Source organism: Apis florea, unplaced genomic scaffold (assembly GCF_048593485.1).
Source record: "Apis florea isolate Af1SG1 unplaced genomic scaffold, ASM4859348v1 contig_2272_pilon, whole genome shotgun sequence".
In the NCBI taxonomy this organism is placed as follows: Eukaryota; Metazoa; Arthropoda; class Insecta; order Hymenoptera; family Apidae; genus Apis; species Apis florea.
This window is the reverse complement of record NW_028256549.1, coordinates 4378796-4402916: the sequence shown is the minus strand read 5'-3', so window position 1 is coordinate 4402916 and position 24121 is coordinate 4378796. Positions and strand designations below refer to the sequence as shown.

Genomic DNA, 24121 nt, shown 5'->3' with positions numbered 1-24121 from the left:
GCTAGATTGGAATCGCTCCTTTTATATCGAAACGCGTAATGTTTCAACAACAATTATCTCATACATATATATATATAGTTGAAGAAAAATCACCTCGCCTGACCAACACCGGTTGCAACTACTTTAGAATCGCGTCGAGTGGAAGAAGTAGCCATCGCCTCGACCGAACCTGTTATTACAGAGAAACGTTTCACTTAGAAAGCAGAGCAATCTTGCAATATCATATATTTTCCAAGTTCTCGCGTGAACAAACACAGCTGCTTATCCCTCCGTTATAACCTTACATCTGTATCCTCCACCTTCTGCGAGTCACTTTTTCCACGCGATGCACGTCTCCTCCACGCTTCTCTTCGCATTTTCCAACGGTGGTTCTCGGGGAGGAATCTTGTGTTTGGTATTCGCGATGCGATAAAAAGCAATTCTGTCTGCATAATTTCGCGCGGCGCGCTTCGATGGAAATTAAATCGGCGAGAAAATAACTGGAAACGATCACGCGTTGAAAGGGAAAAAGGGGGAGAAATGAAATTTTCGTCGAGCTCGAAACGGACAGAAATTCCTCGAGGAGTTGCTGTCAGATGTTCGACAGATTTCTCGAGGCGAAAGTGTCTCGAGATGTAATTTATCCGATTTTTCGGGGGCAAATTAATCGGGAGCCGCAGCAATTTCGGTTTGTTGCTGAGAATTAACACTCGACGAGCCATTTTCAACTGCGCTTTCAAGTATCAAACTGACTAAAGTTGGCCGAACAATTTGCAAACATTCCGCGAAGGCGGCTCTGTATTTTAGTTCTCGCGTGCACAATCTGCCCGGTATTTGCACGGCGAGGAAATTTATCGTTCGAGAAACTGTTGGAAATTTTATTTTGATTATTAATCGTACGTCAAATAAAAAGTATCCGATTCATTTATTTCTTCCTTCCCTTTCCAACCGTATAGAATCCCCTTCGTCGAGTGAAACGATATTATAAAATTATATGAATAAGCGAGCATAATCCTATTTTCGATACTCTTTTTTTAACGAAACACAAACAAGCAAAAGTATCTAGAAATATTCAAAAACATTTATATCTTAATTATATCTTGATTGCATAAAATAAATCACAAAATAGATTGGAACGCGAAATTTCTTTACACACAACAAGTGTTAAGCTTGATACCAAACCCTAGTTGGATTACGCGTATCGTCGAAGCCCGACGAAAACACGGGCAAACAATTTTCGAAGCGAACCGGTTGTCGAGGCGCCGGCTTTTAAAAGGGAACATTAGTTCCAGCGCCGGCCTCGCTTTTCGTTCGTTTTTTCACCGGATGCAATTAAATTGTCATCTTCGCTCGCAGCCCTCGCTTTTTCATACAAAGAAAGAGGGAGAGAAAGAGAGAGACTAAACACGGTCCGCATCGAATTAATGCTTTTCCTCCTCGTTCCATCGGCCTGCACAGAAAAACATCCAATTTCGTTTCGCAATCCTGTTAGACGATAGCATTGCTGGACGTTCCGTGCTCGAAATTGGTCCGTTTTAAACGCTCTGACGTGCTCCTACGCGCTCCCCTGTCAGGAACACGAGGAAAGGGTTGGAGAAAAGGCGACACACGGTCGATCGAGCAATCGTTCCACGACCACCAAGATTGATTCGTATCGATCTCTTCTAATGGAAATTCGTTCCTTTAAATTCACGAGATCGTGGAATTTGAGCTTGACTTTTGCCCACGTTAAACATTTCAATGCTCCTTGCGTAACGAATTCGTTGCAAGAAATTACAACGCAAAGATGCAGGAGAATCGTTTCACCTCTTTCTTTCTTTGCACGATTTTGTGAATTTTTACGGTTAAGTAACGCTTCCTTGATCTCGATAACATTTCACTCTTTCCGCATGCATTTAATTTATTCCGTGAAATTTTATCCCCGCGAACGAAGCGTTACCCTTTCAAAACGATCTTACGGTTTTATCCGTACGAAATTATTTTTACCCGGGCAAAATTTCACGATTATTTTGTCGAGGTTATCCGAGAATTATCGTTTACAGAAAGTTTTAAAACGCATCGATAATGGGCGAGTTGGTCGTTGCATTTTCTTACTTAGTTTTGCGATTTTCCCGCGATTTCGCATTGTTATTCCGTGGGATGCTCGGGATACGTTCGCGGCCATTTTATGGCGAAGATAACTGGTGACGTTACCGTTCTCATTGGAGTAATATTACCCTCCGAAAAGACAGGACGAAACAGGGTAGAATCCGCGATTTCGAGCGCGAGCGGTTTAATTAGCGAATCGCGATTCCTGTTGTTTCGAGAAACGGTGCACGAAAGGGTGGTTAACGAAACATTCCCTCCAAACACTTTGCCTCCCAAAATCGCTTGTAATTTTCTTCGCGCTAAAAACACCCAAGTATCTATTTTACATACAAACGATCGTGATATCGTGAAAACGAGCGGTGGCAAAAGTTTTCCCAAGTCACGTTTTATCCGGTAGTTGAAAGAAGTGTTAAATTCCCAACACGTTTTTTTATTTTTTTAATTTCTCTTCGCACAACGAAATAAGAATATTTGTCATTTCGATCGTTCCAGATCGTTAACGATCGAGAGAAGATCCTCGGTTTCATCTCAGGCTTGAAATTACGCTCCACGGCGGAGCGAATTATTTTTTAATAAGATGCAAATTCGGGGAATTTCGCCAAGAGATTACATTCCTCGCCTCTCGTCTACCAATTATTAATCCAGCCGTATATACATACGAATGAACGCGCGTCGCGAAGCGTCCCATTTAAGAGAAACGAGATATTCGAACGATCCTCTTTAAAAAAGATTCCCCTCTTAAACTTTGAAACCCGTTGGAAAATATTTCGCCCGCTCTACCAAAAACCAACGAGAGGCTCGAGTAAACCGAGAAATATCTCTATTCTCATAATAAATGGAGAATGCTTTTGACGCTCCATCCAATCGAAGATACGAATAATCTTCTCCAAGGATGGCTCGATGTATCTCGCCTATAAATTCTTTCGACGACACCTCCTTTCGCGAGATAAACCTTGGATATTCACACTCTCATTCTCATCCACCGGCCTGGTAACGCGTTATCCTGACGTGTCACAACGCGTCGATTCGAAAAACGAAAGAGGAAAGAGAGAGAGAGAGAAAAGAGAAAAAAGAGCGTTCGTTGGAATAGCAACATCTTTTTATACGCGAAAGCGGCGAAATGAGAAGCGAAGAGAATGAAAGAGAGAGAGAGAGAAAAGGAGGGATCCAGGTCATGCTAGGCCGTCGAGCGAATTTGATTCCACAGAGCGCTTGTTCCGCCTCGAACCATCCCTTTCATCCCCATACCGACTTCAATGTCAAACACTTTACATCTGCGCGTGACAGACTCATCGATTCCCCGCTTATTCCTTTCCGCTCCGCTTTTTCTCAGTCCCATAAAAAAAGGATATGCACGTATTGGAGTACACGCGGATCGGTGATGATTTTCAATTAAACGTTGCGCTCGCCTCGATCAATCTCGTTGTGAATGCAAGATTCACACGGTTTCTTCGTCGTTGCGAATCCTTCGAGCGACAAAAGAGAAATTGGACGATATTCCAATGATATTTCAAAATGGAAATCGATTGATATTTTTTTATCACTCGTATTATTCGTGCAATAGATTTTTCACCATTGAAATATTCATTTGAATCATCGATGTCGCTCGAAACATTGCGATTAGAAAATATACCGTGTATTTAATTTTACTGTTAATTTACAAGATAAGACACTATATAGAAAGTTATATTCTTTTATTATATTATCGCAATTAAGCAAAGGAAGCAAGTCTAATGTAACCCAAGTACGTTGGTATTAGTCTTTCACCGATAACTAATAACAGGTATTGTTCCCTTTTCAAGAGCATGGTGTTCGATAAGAAAGAAAGAAAGAAAGAAAGAAATTCATTTCTTCGCGTTTCTATTTCAAGTCGGCCAGTCCCGCGAAAGCACGAAAGCACAATAGTCCCGCGGAGGACAAAGGGAGTATCAATCGCGGCGTCCAACCAACGAAACCGTAAAATGCGCCGCCACACCCCACCATCGTGATGAATTTCTAATCCTTGCAACTTTTTCCTCCAACAGGGAAAGAAGTAAAAATGGAGGAACGAATGGTGTATATATATATATACATACACTTATTCGTGAAAACGGTGACACGTCCTTATTGAAAAGAATCCAAGAAGTTCCTCCATCGAAGGAGGGGTGGATTTTGGTAACCAATAACTCGGATCCCTCGCGGATGTAATCTCTCTTTTCTCATCTTTCGCTCGGCCATTTCTCTCTATCTTCAAAAGGAACGTCTGAGAATGGAATACAAATGAATAAGGGGGATTTCTTTTTTTTTTTTTTATTTAATTCTTGCCACTGTTCTATTTCGGGATTGTAGATGATAGGGATTGCTCGTATCGATCAAATTTTAAACGTGTGTGTGCCAATTTTAAAAATTGGGGCACATGTGTTTCCACCGATACGGCTATTTTCCGATACGGGGCACACTCTCACGTTACACGCTCTCAATTTTTTTCCCTACCGTAATCTATATCTTTATTTATGTATATAGTAAATTTTAAACGATAATGACGAAACTGATACAAGATAATCTTCTTTCCTCCTTCAAATTTATCATGCTCGAATCTCTTATTTCCTCCGATACTTTCTCCCATTGAAAATTATTATCTTAGATAATAAATGATTTTCTATAAAAAGAAATATTTCACAATCTCACGATTAGTTTCGATAGCTCTTAAGCGATTGATAAATTAGTAATTTCGTGTATAAAATGCAACGTGCAAGGAATATTCACCCGTAACCCCCTCTCCTCGAAAGGGTCAAACTCGATTAACCGCGAGGGAAACACGAGGGGTGTAATGTATTCTCTGTCGTCTGCGATATTATATTTCCAGACGGAAGGATAGGTTATACTCCGTTATGCTCGTGCTTCGTCGTTTAATCACGGCCGTGCAATTCAATTAAGAGCATTCTGAAAAATGTAATTTTTTCCCCTCCATATTCGCGAGAGAGAGGATGAGACAAGCGGAATGCAATTATTTAGAGGGTGCCGGGGAGATGTAATCGTTTTCTCGGCTTCGCGCTGACGCCGCGCTTAAAGAGCGGGATCCCTCCCCGAATCCGGATGAAAAGAAGAAGGCGCGGATGGAAAGAAACGTAATTGGGTCGGGACAAAACCGGCGTGTACACGGCTTCTTCCGCCATTTTCCTTGAATTTAATCGTAGCTTCGACAAAAAAAAAGAATTTTCTCGAGTCGATCGATGATGAAATCGTAAAAGAAATCGAGTCGATAAGTTTCGCAAGTTTGTTCATTACAAAAGAGCATGGCACGCGTAGAGCATCATCCACGTCGTTGATCCATAATTGAAATTGTTGGCGAATCGAATTCTCTGAGTGGCGCGATTTAAAATGGCCAAGATCCCGTTCGATCGGCATGGGATCGTTCTAGTTAAACGCGCGAATCGTGCGAATATTTTATCCCCATGGATTGATTCGCACCGCCACGAAATACCTGAATTTTTCAACGGTATTCCATCCAACATTCTCTTCCAGTTGACCAACGGATACGTCTCTTCCCTCAAACCGATCTTATTATTCATGATTTCATGAATTTTCATTCTCCTCCGGGCTCGAGAGATTGCTCGTTACTTCGCCCGTGTGGAAGGATGCGTGGAGGAGGCTTGTTCGAGGTGGTGGACAGGAGGAATGGAATGAATTCTTCATTAAGAAAGCCGTGAGTGGTAAACGCACGGTCGAGAGAGATGGAAAGGAAGAGAAAAAAGAAGAAAAATATATATATATACTGTGAAAATCGCGTGTGGAAGGGAGAGAGGAAGGGGTGGCCCAGTAACGTTTGACGTCACCACGACAGACCTCGCCTCGCCCTTCCTCCTCTCTTGGCAAGAATGGAGGCGGCGTGACCAGGTGACCGATAATACCGAACCCTCGACGGTTTCAAGGATGCGGAAGAATCGACCTCTCCAGTCGCGTCCACCGATCATCCGAGGAAGATTTGTCTCTCGATGGAGGAAGATCAAACGAGACTTTCGTGAATCTCGCAGATCATAAAAGCGGAAGAAGAAAAAAAAAAGAATTGTAATCGATCGCGAATTTTCGACTCTTATGGAATTTCCTCGCGTCGAAACGGCTCGTTATTCCGCGTGTTTGCGCGATAACACGCTCGACGGGTGCTCTCTACTCTTTTACACTTTTCGTCGCCTTTCACCGACCTCGACTCGGGATAAAGAGGATAAAAAAAAAAGGAAAAAGCGGGCAGACCGGTTAGGTGTCGGATTTTTCGAGACTTTCGAGGGCGTAACGGCGTTATGAAAGCCCGGGAAAACGGCAACGACCGCGAAAGAAGAAAAAAGGAGGAAGGGAGGGAGAAAGATTAAACGGTTACCGGTTGAAGAAGATTGAAGTTTACACTCGCTAATCGTTTCTAAGATTGTGAAGGAGGGTTTTCGAGTAATCCGAAGCTCTAAAGTAGGGAGGATTAAGCGTCTCTGGGTCTGATTTCGGGACGACGAAATCATCGATCGCGTCGCGAATTACGTGAAATCGTGAGATAAACCCAATTCTCGTTCCCGTTTAACTATCACGTATATCCCCTCGAGAGCTTCGTTATTTCTGCGGTAAATGCGGCAAACAACAACGAATGGAACGTACTCGAGTAGAGAACGGAGAAGGATGAAATGAGACACCGAGTATCAGCAGGGGACACAATGCTTTATAAGAAGATCTAAATCGGTTTCTCGTGTGATAAAGTCCGAAACGAGCGTAGTAGCCTCGCTTTACTTCGATTACCACGAGATATTCCATTGTATCTATTACACCGCCCTCTAACGGATCTAAGAATCGAAATGTTCGTTTCGATTCTTATTCTACTCTTCCATTCGTTTGTTCTTAACTGCCTTATTCGCGACTCCCAAGACGATTCCATCCGCCTCGCGTTCTCTAACCACCCCTGCTCCGTGTCAGTGAATAACGAAACTTATATATAAACCAAACGAATATACTCGGCTCGTCGGCTTAATTGAAATGCAAATGGGGACGCCTTACAGCGGCCTGTGACGAACAAGTTATTTCATCCCGCCCTGTCCACCACCCATTTTATTCCGCCGAGTGTTTCAAGGAAAGGCCAACGGCGTAAATTAAATTGAATTAGACTTTAACGCGCGCATAATGCTCGAGTCGTTTCGTTACGTTCCAGCCACGGCTTTCACCAGCGCAACGGCTCGCATTGTGAGCCGACGTAACCCAGTTCTTCTCGCCCCAGCTATCGCGTAACCGCGTAAAAATTGTTATTGCGGGGAAGCAACGATCGACGAAACAAAAATCTTTCGCGGAGCGGAGAAAATTACGAACGTTCGTCCATTAGTCGGGGGAAAGGAGAAAGGGGGGAACCAAGCGTGATCCCATATTTCGTTGAATCGAAGCAATTCGAGCAACTTTTTGCGCACAGAGAGGTATTTGAAAAGTCGAATCAAGTTCTGCTCGAAGAACGTAGAGGATTTCGCGACAATCGCGAAACAACACGATTAATCGTATCGATGATCGAGAAAAAGGGTGACTGAGATTTTCGTCGAGTTTATAGTAATATTAGGAGTGCAAATAAGTTCCTTCCCCTTTTTCTCTACGATCGTAACTTTTGATTGAGTTCGAATTACGAATCACCCGTTTGAAATGCCATCCGAAAGAGCGTTGTTTCGTTTTTAAGAAGAGTCGCGATGACCGTTCTAAGACCTTTCGTTAGAGAAAACTCTTAAAGATTTAAATTTGAAAATTTTAATTCGGAAGACGACGATAAGATTAGAGGAATCGCTCCAAGACGAAATCTTGGATAATAAAATCTTTGGAAGAAAGAACTTATTTGCACTCACAATACAAATCTTCTCCCTCAAATTACCGGTACAACTCGATGAAAGAAAAGCTGATTCGAATCATTTTCAGATGAATCGAGATGAACGCTCGTTGAACGTGGCTTCTCGATGGTTTCTGTTCCAGCTCTCGGAGGACATCGGCTACGTCCTTTACTCGGCGCTCGGCAGCTTCTACATCCCCTCGTGCATCATGGTGTTCGTGTACATACGCATTTACTTCGCGGCGAAGGCGCGGGCGCGGCGGGGCATCCGGAAGCCGCGTCCCCGCGCTGTGGTGCCGCCCGAGTCGCCGGACGTGAGGCAGACGAGCTTCACGCAGAGCACGCCCGCCACCGAGGCGAAGAAGCCACCAGGCTCCGCCATGGAGAACGTCGCCACCATCGAGAACCAGCCCGTGCAAATTCCCATCGTCACGTGCGACTTCGCCAGCGACGTCAGCACCTCCGAGGCGGATCCCGGAGGGGGGAGCAGTATCCCCATGGAGGAGAAGGACACGCTCAAGGTTGACAATCGTTCGATATTATCTTCTTTCGAGAAATGGTCGAGAAAGAGAGAGGCTGTTGATTCTGTTCGATTCTACTTTAGTCTAATTTTCAATTTCAATGAAAATATCAGCGATGTAAGAACGATTCGGATAATTTCGATGTGCTCTTGTTACGAAGGAGGAGTTGTTCGAACGAAAGCGTAATGGCAACTGGTCTATGGGAGGAGGAAATGAAAATATCCCGTCTCGCGTTATGTTATTCTCCTACGTCATATTTCACACGAGTGTAACGCGACACGATATTGTCAACAAATATTATTCCTCGTTATCCCGGAATACGAAGAAATAATACGTCTCCGTTCGAGCAAGTTGTTCGAACATGTTTATATATATATATATATATGCCGAATATTTATATCTTATTTTTCTCTCTCAATTTTCCCCATCCATTCCGTAACGTCAAACATCTTATCAGCCCTTTCCTTTTCTAAGTGGTAGCGGATTCTCGAGCCTCGAAGACACGCAAGACACCTGTCTCCGCGCTCGTATCCCGAGTGCACTTACCCAATAACTTCAGTTTCGTGGCGGGAATCTGAATAGATCCGGTTTGACGTTACAGTCACGAACCTCCTCGAGATCCTCGTGCAACGCATAAAAGCGGACTCCGTGAATCTCGGAAATTCGCTACTGGATTTCGTCCTACACCGATTCTTCTTTTTTATCGTAAATTCGAATTCATCCGATATCCTTCGTAGATTCGTAAATATTATCGAGGTTACAAGCATCTAAACGTTAAACGAGGATTTACAAGTGAATCTCGATTATTTCAATCGCTGGTTCAGCTGTGCAACCAAGCGTATAATCGTTTGTTGATCTAAGTTATATCCCGTTAGCTTAGACGAAACGCACGAACGTGCTGAATTTCACTTTTCTCGGGCTTGGTCAGATTCGTTACAGCAATTTACTCGGTCATCTCGTTATCCTACATTTTATTGTTATAAATACGTGTATTTAGTACATTCTAGGAACTCTAAAATAAAATATAATATATATTACGTAGATTTTCACCGATTAAGGGATTGAGACGGAGATAAAATTCGACTTGTAATATATATTCTCATTTTGAATATCGAATATTCCAAGTTGATCGGCAATCTTCTTAAATATAAATAATACGAATAAAATTTTCCTCTACGATTCCCGAAAATTTCCATCATCCGTCCGTTCTTTGAAATGGTACGAATCTGTTGGACAGGTGACGATGCCGGTTCCGGTGCAAAAGAGCAGCCTGAAGGCGACGCTGTCCGTGAACGGTGACGGGCAATCGAGCGTCCCGTCCCGATGCAGGGCGCCCAGCGTCGGTATCGACGTCGACATGGTGTCCGAGTTCGATCCGTCGTCGTCGGACAGCGGCGTCGTTTCGAGGTGCGCCGTCGTCAAGCCGCTCAAGCTTCGCCTCTGCCAGCCCATTTTCGGGCGAAGGAACATCGGCAAGCTGAGGAGGGAGCACGGGGACGGGGGCCGGGCGTCCGGCAAGGACGAGGCGGGCGTCGAGGCCAAGTCGTCCAAGCCGCGGGACCCGGAGAGAGAGAAGAGGAGACTGGCGAGGAAGAAGGAGAAACGAGCCACCCTGATATTGGGCTTCATAATGGGCAGCTTCATCGCGTGCTGGCTCCCATTCTTCGTCCTGTACATCGCGAAACCTCTCTTCCCAAACGTCAACATACCGATCCAGGCGTTCGTGATCGCGTTCTGGCTCGGATACATGAACTCTGCCCTCAACCCATTCATTTACACCGTCTTCAACAAGGACTTTCGCCGCGCCTTCCGCAGGATACTCTTCAAATAATCCCGTCGTCCCTGGACGAACGCTCACGAACGGGTTCTTCCAGGTAAAAGAAACGAGAATCGAAAGGCGCGCGGATCGCTCTCGCGGTTGGACCGGGGCGGTGCCGCGTCCACCATAGGATCCAGCAAGAGCATTTGAGGGGAGAACGACGGGGGATTGTCCACGCGCGAAATTTCCTCGATCGACCGCGTTCTTCCAGCGTTTCGCCAACAGGTTCTCGAGATTTCCGACCGGTTGTCGATTCAACGCCATCGAAGACGGATGATTCGAATCAAACACGTTGCTCCCTCCGTTCTTGACACACTTGAGGAGAGATCGTGAGCCTTTTCTCCATCCTCGCCCACCATCTATCGCCTCCCTTCTCCGGGAGGAGCAAGAAGAGAAATATACGCCTGTCCTCGATATTCCGATAGGCGTGCACCAGCCATTTGTATTCCTCCCTCTCCGAGTTCCTTGGACGGACACACGGCCCGATTGTAAATTAAACGTCGCGACAATCCACTTACTATCGATGTATCGTGAAAATGTAGATATGTATAGCATATGCGTGTGTGTACATAATACCGCGCCTCCCTGCCGAGTTTCCGTATATTAAAGATATATATCTATGTATATATATATATATATCTTTAATACGAGGGGAGCGTGGGTGACCGAGAAAGAGGACACCTCTGTCGCGTCTAGTTTCGCTCGATTTCGAAATTATTCTTCGATTCGTGGCTCGTGTATTTGAAATTTCCGATGCGCGAGTAATCGGATACGAAGTTTTCTTGGAGAAGAGAGAGAGAGAGAGAGAGAGAATCGCGCGTGTGTCAAGGAGGATGAAAAGTGATGAAAGAAAGAGAGAGAGAGAGAGAGAGAAAACGATTTCTCTCGCCTCTGTTTCGATTTTTACACGCGCACATCGGGAGGGACGAGGATCTCGAAGCGAGTGAGGAGAACGAGAGTGAAATTTGGACAAATAAAAGCATGTTTCCTATTATAAATAGGCGCGATTTACGGTTTAATCGTTTTAAACCGTCTTTTTTTCCAATTTTATCGATTTAAAAAAAATAAGAAGGTAAGAATGGCGAACACGCAACACGTAATAACACGTAATTATTAAAATAAGAAAAAAAAAAAAATCGTAGGAATTTTTCCAGTTTAAAAACGAAATCGAATGGTGGGGGAGGGCAGGGAAGAAGAGTGAAGGGGAGAAGACTTTGGATGGTTTGGGGGGGGGGGAGGAGGGTTAGATCGTCGAATATTAAAAGCGGGCAACGCAGGAAGGGGTTGATAATCAGTGGCCCGGTATTGGCGTATTCCAGCAGCGTCCAAGTGTTATTGCGCATTTAACGTCACGCATCAGCAATAAACAAAGTAACAAGTTGTTTATATACGAGGGAGGCATACGTATTTTGCAATAAAATGAAATTGAACAAACACCTAGTTAATAATAATTATTATTCGTGCCACTATCGAGAGGATATGGAAGAGTTGCTGTTGTCGTTAAATGGACGCGTTCTAATTAAAATATGTACAATAGAATTCCATTCAGCCGAACTCCATTCAACGGAACGAAATTTTCGTAATTAAGCGAACTCCACCCGAGAGCTCCTATTATCCGGATTGGTTGTGAGCATCATACGTCTCTCGAATCATACGTCTCTGCTACGAATGAAAATATTATAAATACAACGACGTAAATAGAATGATGAGCCGCGTGATTCGAGGAATCGTGTTAAATTCACGTACGGTCGATTGTAAAGATCTATATCTTGAATATCGATCCCTCGACGAAGAATCACGTCGACATTTTTCCTGCAATTTCGATTGAAAGATATTTTTTTCTTTTCACAGAAACAGCATGTTGAAAGGACAAAACTCATACGCTAGTGAAAAATACGCTCTGTGTATAATCCATTATGATCTACCATTATATCTCGTAATCTAAATTCTGTTTATTTGAAAATTACAACGAGCGAAGGGAACAATTACACGAGCTCCGTGTAAATGGAATTCTATCGTACAAAGACACGAATATACCATTGAAATCCCACCGATATTTGTTCGTTCTCGCGTTGTTAAACATGCGGCGATCTTAAAAGGAACGAATCGATCTTCAGGAACGAAAAGAAGAGGAGCGCGTTTAAGCAAGAATAAATTTCGATATATGAAACATTCAATTCTCCATTGCTCCCGTTTTATTTGTTTATTGACGCCGCCAACTCGGAAGGAGAGACCTGCGCCGTTTCAATTATTACGCAGCATTACGCAATGTTTGTGCGCCAATTCGCGATATAATTTAACGCCTGCTCGTCGAATCTATCCTCGAAATCGATCAATGGCTTGAAATCTGCCATCTTCTCTTTGCTCAACCGCAGATACACATCGTTTCCATATATTAGATTAATTTCTAAACCTATTCGAAATCGTACATTTTTATTGGAGATATAATTTATTAATCTTTTGCACTCCCTTCGAGGAGATATATCAAGGAAACAGAAATGAGAATACGTGCAAAGGATTAAAATCGTAGCAAAACGATACTTCTAAAAAAGAAAAGGAAACAGTAATGGATATTCAAAATTCGGAGAGTTTCGAGTTACAAAAAGTTTCAAGATTCACGAATATTTTCGAAATATATAATTTTCGATTAATTAATTTCTTCGAAATTGAAATTACACGCGAAAAAGAAGAAGGGACACAAGCATATCGAAAGCATTTTCCACGAACGCTTATCCGAAACATTGGCACGCTTTCTCCACCAGCAGAGAAGATCCAGCGAAACAAATCAAAGAGGGAACATTGCGCTCGTAAATCGAAAGGGCGGTCCACCCACCGTCGGGACAAAATTTCGGGAAACAATTTCCCCCTGGTACTTTTCCACCGTTGCATTCAATCTGGCCTTTCTATCTCGCAGATTAAAGATCATCCTCGTCGTTTGGCCACGAGGAACACGGATAAAAAAATTACTCTCGGATTTGTGTGCGAAGGTAACGGTTCGAAATCCGGCTATTTTCGGCCCGGGATTAGGAGTTAAGAGCCATGATACGTTTCACGCGGCCATACCATACCGAACGTTGCTTTTTGCCAACGATCTTTCACAAGTTGCGGGACAAAATTTCTGTTCAAACGTGTTCTGTGCCCGTATTTTGGAAAAGCTGGAAAGAGAATGAAATCGAACGAATGGTATCGAGTGTATTAAAAATAAGAGAGATTTCGTTCGAAGAAAGTACAACTTTTGCTTCACGCGAAATTTTAATTGACGTTCGATCAGCTGATTGGCCTTGCATCGTACGAATAACATAATTTATACCTGCGTCATCACTTTCTACTACTCGATTCTCAATTAATAAATATTATTCCTTACATCGACGAGATATAAGATCGATAAATCAATTCAATATTTCCACTCTTTTCTTTTTCTCTTTTAGAGCCGATTTCTCTGCCTTCTTCCCGTTAAAACTCTAATTCTCGTTAAGTTCGAATAAAAATGTTTCGTGTTCGTATTCGCGAACAGTTAATTGATTAAAACCGAAACGAATTAAATGAACTTCGATCGATCCCCCCTTCGTCGCAAATAAATCGTTCTCTCCTTTTTTTTATCATATCCAAGAAACGAGTCCATTTTCCGCGTAACATTGACTCGACGGCGTCTAATTTACGAATTAACCGCAGCCCCTTCGCAGCCCTGCATATGTGACACGCAACGCGCTACAACGATAAATCAATAAACCGTGCATACATACGTCGTTGATGCATACATACACGCGCTTTCTCCCGCATGCCGTTATCTCTCTGTCTCTTTCAAGCTCGACGCATTGCACGAGTAACTGGGGCAAAGTGTCGAGGGAACGAGACGGTATCCTCGAGCGTATCAATGAGAGGCGATAAGATTGAGTAACCGGGCGGATTATTAGCGTATGGATCAATGGGGGACGAGATAGATGGATGGTACAGGCTTTAAGGTTTAGATTTTTCTCGATTTTTCTCCACGGATCGAAAAAGATTGATGTATAATTTCTCGAACGAGAACGCAAACGCAAAACGATTAATCAACGGTTAAGAATAGCAGGGGAGCAAATTTTTTACAATCGATTCATAGAAAATTGATTTCAAATGTTTTCGAGTGACGAGCATTCGGTATTTTTATCGGAACGAAAGTGTAGGGGAAGTATTTTATCGAATGGAGATCGTCTGACACAGTGAGTTTCTTTATCGCCTCAAAGCGATGTCCGATTCTCGAGAATTTTACTTTGCATCCGTGTCTTTCTCTCTCTCGACGATCATTGCTCGAGAATAATAACTTTTATTCTCAAAGTGATTCTCGAGAGTTACACTTTACACGATTCGGTGAAAATAATTTGAGAGTTGCTCTCGAAATCAGAAAGGAATAAGCTTTGCCGAAAAGCATCCAATCCAATGTTTTCCATTTTCACGTTAAAAATATATCCCCTGTATAAAATCAGAAATTAAAATACCAGGCTTGGAGAAATGATGGATTTCCCCCCCCCCCCTCCTTTTTCGATATCTAAAGAGGATATCCCTCGCGAAATATTACATCGCATACTTTGTAAATCTTCGTATTAGACGGACGACCGGATCCTCGGGAATTTATCGTGCACGAAATAAAAGGATCCCTTTCACAGATATTATGTTCTCGAACGCGTAAACGAAAGGCCGGATACGTGAAACCGAGCGGAATTCACGCTCTAACCGCGAGACAGGATGCACGGTAATATTTTAGACGATCGATGCGTCGCGCTTTTCTCTCCCCCCTGATCGTCCGCTATTTCCACGTTCTAGAGTTTCTCGCTATGAATCGTCGATCATTGTGATTTACAATAAAGCTATCGAGCTGGAGAGACAGAGAGAGGCCTTTCGATTTCTTCTTTTATTTTATTTATTTTATTTTATCGTTCGTTTTGCGAAATTGCATAGCTCGCCGTGTTTCTCCGAAGATCGAAAATCGTGGAAAAGATTTTATCTATCTTTAAAATAGCAAAGAATATATATATATGGCGGCAATAGGAAAGGAGTGAAAGAAATGTTTCTCCTCGTTGTTAGTTTCTTAATTAGATCGATGTAAGTCGTAATAAGCGAGATTCGATTTTTTCCTGTAAACAAACGAGTAACTACTTGTAAGATACGTAAGATTTAAGATTGATGAAGAAACTACGCTAACGTGTAAAAAAAAAAAAAAAAAAAAAAGAGGCTTGCGCTTCGCTGAGAGGAATGGGAGTAGTAAAGGAGAAAATTAAAAAGAAGAAAAAAAGGGGGGGGGGAAATACCGTGAATCCGTAAAAAGCAACGTACTAAGTAATTATGAATAACGTACTGTCGTTTACCAATTAAATACTGTTAACGAAAAAACTACGTGTACGGCGGCGATCTCGCCTTAGGCGGTCGGCCGAGATTTTTTGCAAACCAAATTTTTTCCATGAATCTCTTTGTGTGTGTGTGTGTGTCAGTAACTTAATTAATAAACCTACCATACGTACACACGATGTTAACTTAACTAGGCGGTAGGAATAAGAGAAATTTGCATTTTTTTTTTTTTTCGAAGCGAAATCGTGCGAAGGATCTTTACACGAGGATAAGTAAGGAAAGTGTACGACGAAAGGGAAAGCGAACGACGAAGAAGAAATCGATTTCGATGGGGTTGTTCGATTGAATTTAAGAAAAGATGTTTAAAAAGCAAGAACGATCATTCTAATTAATTAAAATTAATAATATTCGTAACGTTCGTACCGTCTCTGAATCTAAGCGACATAAATCTGAACACGTTGTCGAGAGAAATTGAATAATGAATTAAACGAACGACACGATACTTTGTATTTATACACATTGTACACAGATATGTATATTGTTACTAATATTATTCTTATTATTATTAACAGATTACCATTATTCTTATTATCGCCATTCATCATTCTCGTTCTTATTACCATCGATCATTCTTATATATACATATATATATATATACACACACACATAGTATACAATATTTAAATAATCCAGCGTCGCCCTAAGGATCCAACGATCCAACTTTGAAATTATTATTTCTTAACCGTCGAGCGGCCATCAACCCTTTGTCCGCTCGAGATTTTGAGATAGAGCGAGATCGTTCGTTTTTACAAATTTTCCAAAATTCGCGTTTATCGTTCGTTCGATTCATCTTCCGGAAATTCTCGCGACCGTTGGTGAACCAAGAGAAACTGGTTACATTTCACTCCGAATCACCGGCTAAAAAGTTGAATTAATTATCTCTGGTAACCCAGACTTATCGACCCTCCAACTTCGTAAACTTTACATTCGGATAATCTTTCCATTAATAATACATTTACGGAGAGAATTTATGCAAAGTAAACAGTCAATTGAATTTCCACCGTTAAATGTACTATTTGAGATTTCAACATATATACATATAATCGAATAATTTGATCCGAACTTCCATTTTCCTTTTCTTAAAGCTCTTCATCGTATCTATTTACGATTATCATTATAACGTTAAATGTCTGGACAATTTGAAATTCCTCGATTACTCGAAAATGCGTTTAATCCACCGTATCTTTAAATTGGCATAGATTTCGTGAATTGATTTATTTGTTAATTTCTCGATTAAAATTATTTAACTTATATAGACTAGCGCTCAAAACTTTCGTTCAACTTTTCATTTCAATGTATATCTTTCTACAATTACGTACATTTTTAAATGAAAAAGTAGTTGGATACTCGATTATTCGCGTAAGGTTTAACAAAACTTAATTTTGAGAAATAATCCGAACGATCTCGCGCTAGGGGCCGCGAAACGATCTCTATCGATAATATATTGGAGCAATGAAATCACTGTGATATCACTAAAACGCTTTCAAGGTGTGTGTTGGGATCGACGATTATTACTCACCAGGTTGGGCGTGGTTACGTTTCTAATTAATTAATTGCAGAAATGGATTAGATATTTGCGAGGAAGGAAAGACAGAGCGAGGGAGGGAGAGAGAGAAAGAGAAGGAAATAAGATTTATGGTATCGTTTATCGTGAATTATTATAAATCATATTATATTGTATATACGTATATATACTTATATATATATACATATACATATACACATAGAGTGTACCGATATTACTATTAATATTACTAAAGACTATTGTCATCGTATTATTACCGTCGTTGTTAGCCGACATTACTATCGATGCAACAAGTTTTACTGTCTAATAACGTTGTTCGTCTGTCGCGTGAAGAGAGTGCAAGACCGAACTAAAATACAGTTAGTCGAACGATACGATACTTCTGTCAACGATGTTTTAGTGTACAAAGCCCGGAAAAAATCTCGTTTCCGGTCCGCGATGATCATTCTCGAGATAAAAAATCGCGTTCTCTGCCGGAAACGCGACCAAGGACAATCGGTTCCGGTTCGTTCCGATTTTTCTTCGAACAGTAAAGCATTTCTAGTGTACGAGCCTATGCTGTTCAGCAATTGCCGGTCGCGGTCAATGTTCGAGTAGTTTCGGCCAACATCGGTGAGTCTCGGACAATTTCGGCAGTGTAGGCCCGAGAAGACCTAAAATCTTAAGCTTCCACTGTGCAAATTGTCCGCCTTTAATTATTTTTCGTCCTCAATTCTTCTCGTAGTGAAAACTATAATCTGAACAGCATTGGTGTATAAGCGAATACGATTTTTCTCCGAAATTGTCATCGATCGCCGATAAAAGGAAAAAAAAAAAAAACGAAACGAAGGAGACGTTGTGTAATCCGTTGAAAATAAAAGTGGAAAAGAAAAAAGAAGCTGAGAATTCTATCCAGTGACAATAGCGAGCACGCGATTAAACGAAACGCGAACGAACTGTCAGCGGTCGAGATTATCTGAAGGGCGATCATTGCGAGGTGAAAAAGCATGATGTTGGAGTTCGTTCACATCGAATGGAATTTAACGAGCGTATTCGTCCGTGTTCCGACGAATTCGTGCGCAATTTCATCGCCATTCGGACGCACCTCGAGGCAATCGAAAAACAATTTTTACCTTTCGCACGGCCGCCCTTCGCGGAGATCAGCTCGATCGCGTGGCAACGAACGCTCTTATTCTGTTCTATGAACAGACACCATCGTTCCTCGATCCGGGAATAATCGATCACCTTGCGCGTAATGCGGTAATCAAAATTGTTTAAACGAAACTTCAAACGAAATACAATTATTCCACTGGTATAAATAATTCATTATCATTTGATGTGCCCGTTTCGTAGATTTAATCCGATTCGTAGACAACGAGAAGTGTGCAATTTACATTCTCGGATCGAGGATCTCATGCGTTGCGAATCAGAACGATTGGAATCTGAAACACACCTTTTCGATTTTATACTCCCGACTATATCTAAGCGCTGTCTAACGAGGGTCGCTACCGTTAACCCTTATGTCTGTACCCGAAATTCATCACTCCATTCTTCCATTATTCTAGAAAAAAATATAATTCTGAAATCCAAGTCAATAGCAGATACGACGAGAATAGAAAATTTGACGCTGGACAATTTAAAGATCAATCTCAATTAAAAGGATATCCACCGTGGTTCGATGCATTCGAGAACCCATAATACCGCAATTACTGTCCCGATACAGTAAAAATGCGATTCTCTATTGCCGCAGTCACGAAAGAGTCAAATTATTTCGAGCTCCGCCAAGTATTATTCTCGAAAAGCGTCTCTCTCTCTCTCTCTCTCTCTCTCTCTCTCTCTCTCTTCTCTAACAAACTTTAACCTGAGTGCGCCGCTGTTCAAGATCCCAGATCTTTCCTGTGCGGATAAGACGGTATCGATGGATATCGACATAAGGGTTAAACCAGCGACAACCACGCATCACTTCGAACAATGCTTGAACAATCATCGGACGAAGAACGATACGACCGATCACGCCGCGAATGTTCCCTCCTCACCCCCTTCCCTGAATGGGCGAATGCGAGCTCAGTGTCGATCGATGCGTAAATCGGGGTGCTACCTCGTTCCAGATCTAAGCAACTAACTAATTCCCTTGGAACGAAACATCCAGCGTCATTCGAGAACCCAGAATTTCTAAATCAAAATTTCCAATTACCAGCCATAGTCACGTAAAGACCCATCGATCGCTCTATCCCGCCCCGCTTATGCATAGGCGAGCGTTTTTATTTTTTAAACTGTATATTATACACCGTGTACCTACAACGAGAGAGTGATTTATCCAATAATAATTGGAGTAACAACTTTCGAGCGCGGTGATTAATCGATCTCGATACTCGTTGTTTAGTGATTAAAAAACGTTTTTTGAGAGAGAGAGAGAGAGAGAGAGAGAAAAGAAGATCACGTCGACACTGCGACGAGAAAAAGCGTACAGGGTGAAAACCTAACCTAATGCGATTCAGCAACGCCAACTGTGAATCGATTTTTGTACCTTCTTTTTATTCCATCTCGTTTTCTCTTCAAAACGCGTGGATCATTATTCTCGAAACGACGATTATTACGTACGCAGCAATAAAAAAAAATCGGACTACTTGGTAAAATCGCGCGTCATACAAACGTTCAGAAAACGCGTACACCGAGTCTGTGAAACGAAACTGGATAACTCTCTTTCGAAACGTATTTTCGTCACGTGTTGGTGAAGAATCCGTGACGATGAAGGAGACATTTCGTGTTTTCGTGTAATCGATGGAGTGATTCTGTATCCGAGAGCCAAAAAAGCAATTCAAATTGTTTTCTCTATAATTTTTGTACAATACGAAGTTGATAGAACTATTAAATGGATCAAAATGATGAGTTTCAGATTTTTTGTTCTGCTGTGCATTTGTGAGAAACTTAAATATATATATATATATGAAGAAGAAGAACACATGAAATATCTAAAATAAAATATTGATTATTCTGAAGGACGAATCTAATTTTCATTCGATTATAGGTTCTATAGTTCTGACGATGAAAATTTCTCATCGCGCAGATCTAATGGCAATTGACAAAGTAATACTTAATTACAAAGTTACAAAGAATTATTTCCTGGATATTGACGAAATTTATAAGTTCCAACTGCTCGTTCCACCAACAAATCTCTTCTATTCGACATGCAAAACAAATAACTCCTCATTAATCTAATTAAAACTAGACTAATCAAATTTCCAAAATTCCAACTCTTCAACATTCACGGATTCTTGCATCAAGACGCATCGTCACGCACTACGACACACGTAAGGCAAGAACACGCGTAGGCGCAATGTTAAATGCTTCGTTTCAAGAACAAACGAAACGAACAAATAAAAAGAAAGCGATTGAACGGAAGAAGCAGTTTCGACGGGCGCAGAAATTTGTCTCACGTCAAGTTCAATCTATAAAAGTCTTCCATTCCTTCCTCGACGCGTATTCGGCTGATTGGTTACCGAGGGAGCAAGTGATAAAATCGACGAAAAACTGGAGGGGCCGAGCGGATCATCGACAAACTCTCGACGAGGTCCGACCAGAAAATCGATCCGATTCCCCCGCGTACCCTCCAAATATTTACCATCCTTAATTTTAGGAAAATCACAATTTCGGCTGGGCGCTGAATTTCGGCCAGATTTAACAACTTCGCGCGAAACACAACGCGTTAATTACATTTTCCATGTTCAAATATTTTCGTCCGGTTACAATCCGGTGTGCGAGCGTAACGAAGTAATAAAAATTACGGATATTAAAAGTTTGATATTTTTTGTCAAGAAGGAAACAAGTAAATTATAAATTGTTTCCTTTCTATGAGAATATATGAACGTGAGAAATGTTTCTTCTCATCTTGCGGTTTTACGTGTGTAGAATTAATTAACTTTTTTCCGTTGCAAGTGTTTCTTTCGTACGAAGCACGCAATTTCTGTAAATCGACAGAGGCGAGACATTTTCGTAACGATATTGTTTCTCTATTTACACGATCCTCTCTTCGTCTTTGCGAAAATTAGAATAAGACGATATTTGAAATTGGATCGTGTCCAGAAGCGAATTCTCTGCGAAAAAAGGAGAAAAGGGAGAAAAGTGGACGATCGAAAATTCGCTGAACTACGATGGAAGAAAGAGAGAAAAAAGAAAATAAAGGAAATCTCGTCGGAGGGAAACTAATTCCGGCCGGCGAATGTAATCGAATCGGTGTAAGTCGGTTACGGTGATTCAGACCAGTTTTCGATTCCGATTCCCACCCCCAACAGAGACAATAACGCTCCAAGGAATATAATGGATTTTATACGAGACGATCCGCGTCGCTCTTCAATTTGTTTGCGGCTATTCGCTGGGAAAAGACAGGCCGGAGAATGGACCGTGTCTAATTTCACTTCGTTAGGAAATTCGTTCTTGTTTAATGAAGTTGGTAAGTTCACAGACCGACGAAGAATCGAGGCGTTCGTCTTCCATTACGAGCTATTTGCCGATTATACCTGTGTTCGCGTTTAGAATTTGTAATATATTCAAAATATAACTATTTTTTTTCTTTTTAAATAACGAAGATAAAGGAATATATATTTACGAAACGACGTGGACGCCGTGAAATTATTTTCAACCACAAGATCTTTTGAGAGAAAGATTCAATGGAGGCTACCATAAAATGGATTCTAGACGAACAAAAGCTATTATGAAATGAATTAACCGTTTTTCAATAATCTAAATATATTTCATAACGTTTCATTTAACAAAAGGCAAACATCGTTTTCGTTTCTTCGTGAAACGTCGCAAATTTGAAAAAAAAAAGGAAAGAAAAAAAAATCTTAGACTTTTAATTAAGGTAAACGGATAAATAAGAATCGTGGGGAAAAAGATCTCCGTATTATCTCCGACCCGACAATCCCGTAATTTATCATGCGAAAAAAAAATAAGCCAGATGCTGCGGTGGACGGATATTCCGGTCGACCTCGACTCCCAGGTGAAATCGATTTCAGCGAAACTCTCGGCCGTCCACGAATAATAGATCCGTTCCCCCTGAAAAAATTTCACGCAATTTCGTTCACGTGATTAAAATCGTTTCGCGGTTTCGCGTGGGCGAAACGGAACAACGAGCAGGAACAAAGAGGGGGAGGAGAATAGATGGATTTTTTTCAAGAACGAAAGCTACTTGTTGCGTGGCGCAGAACCAATGAAATTTCTGGTGAAAATTTAACGAGCGAGAATCATAGGTCGACCAGTGTTTCTACGCAATTTTCAGAAAAATTGGAAACCGAAACGAAAAAAGAAAAGAAAAATCGATACCGCCGCTTCGTTCGAGGAATCGACTCGAGATTATCTCGTCGGCGAACCGGCGATTCCTTCACGATCCCGGAAACCGCTCGACCGATCTTATTTCCTGGATAAGTCCGCTTTGAAGCGGACAACGGACGAGAAAATGGAAGGAAATCGGGGGAAGCGCGCCGATTTTTCCTCTCCGTCCTGCCTGCGGGAGAATCGCTTATCGCGGATAAAGAAAGAGCCCAACCGTGATCTCTCTCCTGCGTATGTGTATGTTTCGATACGTCGAAACGTGGAGTGGAAAACGGAAGGAGAAAAGAAGAAGAAGAAGAAGAAGGAAAGACGAAGAGGAGGAAGGGGATAAAGCGATTCCGATTCTGATCATTAGAGAAGGAGAAACCGAAGCAACTTTACGTACGTAGTTGTGATAATTTTATGGTTCACCATGTGATAATAAGTATTGCGTTTGTAAATAAATACGATGGAACATAACGATATCGCCTTAGTTCGTTCGAATATATATTGTACAGAGTTGTTTGAGTACGGATTTTATCTTATATAGAAAAAAAAAAAAAAAAAAGAAAGGATTTCGAGGATATTGTTGAGATTGATTTGAATTGTATATCGAAATGTTACAGCGATTCTATAGTATATGCATACACACACATATATATATATATATATAAGAGGACGATTGTTGCAATTATTTCTTCGAGATTCTCCGCGAGCGAGAAGGGGGGAGGGGAGAGTGAGAGGTCTGATTAAGAGGTGATTAAGAGAGACAATGGACTCTCGGTTCTCCAAACTGGCCCAACGGAAAACAGGTACTTCGGTACAGCACGATCTACTCTTTAGTGTTTCTTCTTTTCTTTTCTTAAGAAGCGAAAGTCGAGTTTACACGCGATAAGTGTAGCGAGGAGGGAGAAAGAGGAAAGACGAGAAGGGAAAAAAAAAGGAAAAAAGAATGAACGAAATAAATGGATGGGAAAATGAAAGGGAAAATTGTAAAATCGGAAATATCGAAACGGTTTTACTCTGCCGCTACGTTGTGCTACTACGAATTGCCTGTTTTTACAGCATACCTTTATCGATTGAGCCGATTCGAATCAATCGAGCGTTCGTTTAAGAAGGTGAATATACGAGTACCACCACGATGTATACCGACATTAAAACCAAAAAGGAACTATCAGTATATTACGACTTTGTTTTATAAAAAAAAGACGAGAAAAACGAATCGACCCCGTGTTTTATCTTTTCTGATTATCCTCATTCTTCGATGATATGATTCTCGTTTCCTTCTCGTTAATTATGATTTAAGTTATATTATCTTTTTCTTCGCTTTTTCTTTTGTTGTCTTCGATCGTTCATTCATTTATTCATTCTTCGTTTCAATTAATTGATTAATTAATTTAATTCAAGAATGAAGCCTATTTTTCATCGGATGTTAAAACTTAAGCAAAAGGTAAGTGTTTTGTATTATTCCTCGACACTTTTGCAAAGGAATATTATACTCGACAATGAATAATCGATCCTTGGAAAGTTTCTTCACGCCCCCCCCCCCCCCCCTCGGTGTGCTAATGCGATATTTAACAACCGTGGATTTATAAAAGCTTACACAAAGCTACTTACACAGCTAAATAACTTATAATAGAGTTCGGGGCTAACTTCGCAAGTCTGATATAATTTCGGTGCAACGAAATCTGGTTTCAAGTTCT

The 24121-nt window shown here is 41.4% G+C and overlaps 1 protein-coding gene across 1 annotated transcript in view; it reads left to right on the top strand.

Moving 5' to 3' along the window:
- Octalpha2R (alpha2-adrenergic-like octopamine receptor) overlaps positions 1–23642 on the top strand; it is a 117003-nt gene extending 93361 nt beyond the window's left edge. Inside the window, exons 2-3 of the mRNA XM_086917582.1 lie at positions 8026–8403; positions 9641–23642. Of these exons, the coding sequence (XP_086773708.1) occupies positions 8026–8403; positions 9641–10234 (972 nt within the window). The 3' untranslated portion in view covers positions 10235–23642. The remainder of the gene's footprint in view (positions 1–8025; positions 8404–9640) is intronic.
- The last annotated feature ends 479 nt before the right edge of the window (positions 23643–24121 follow it).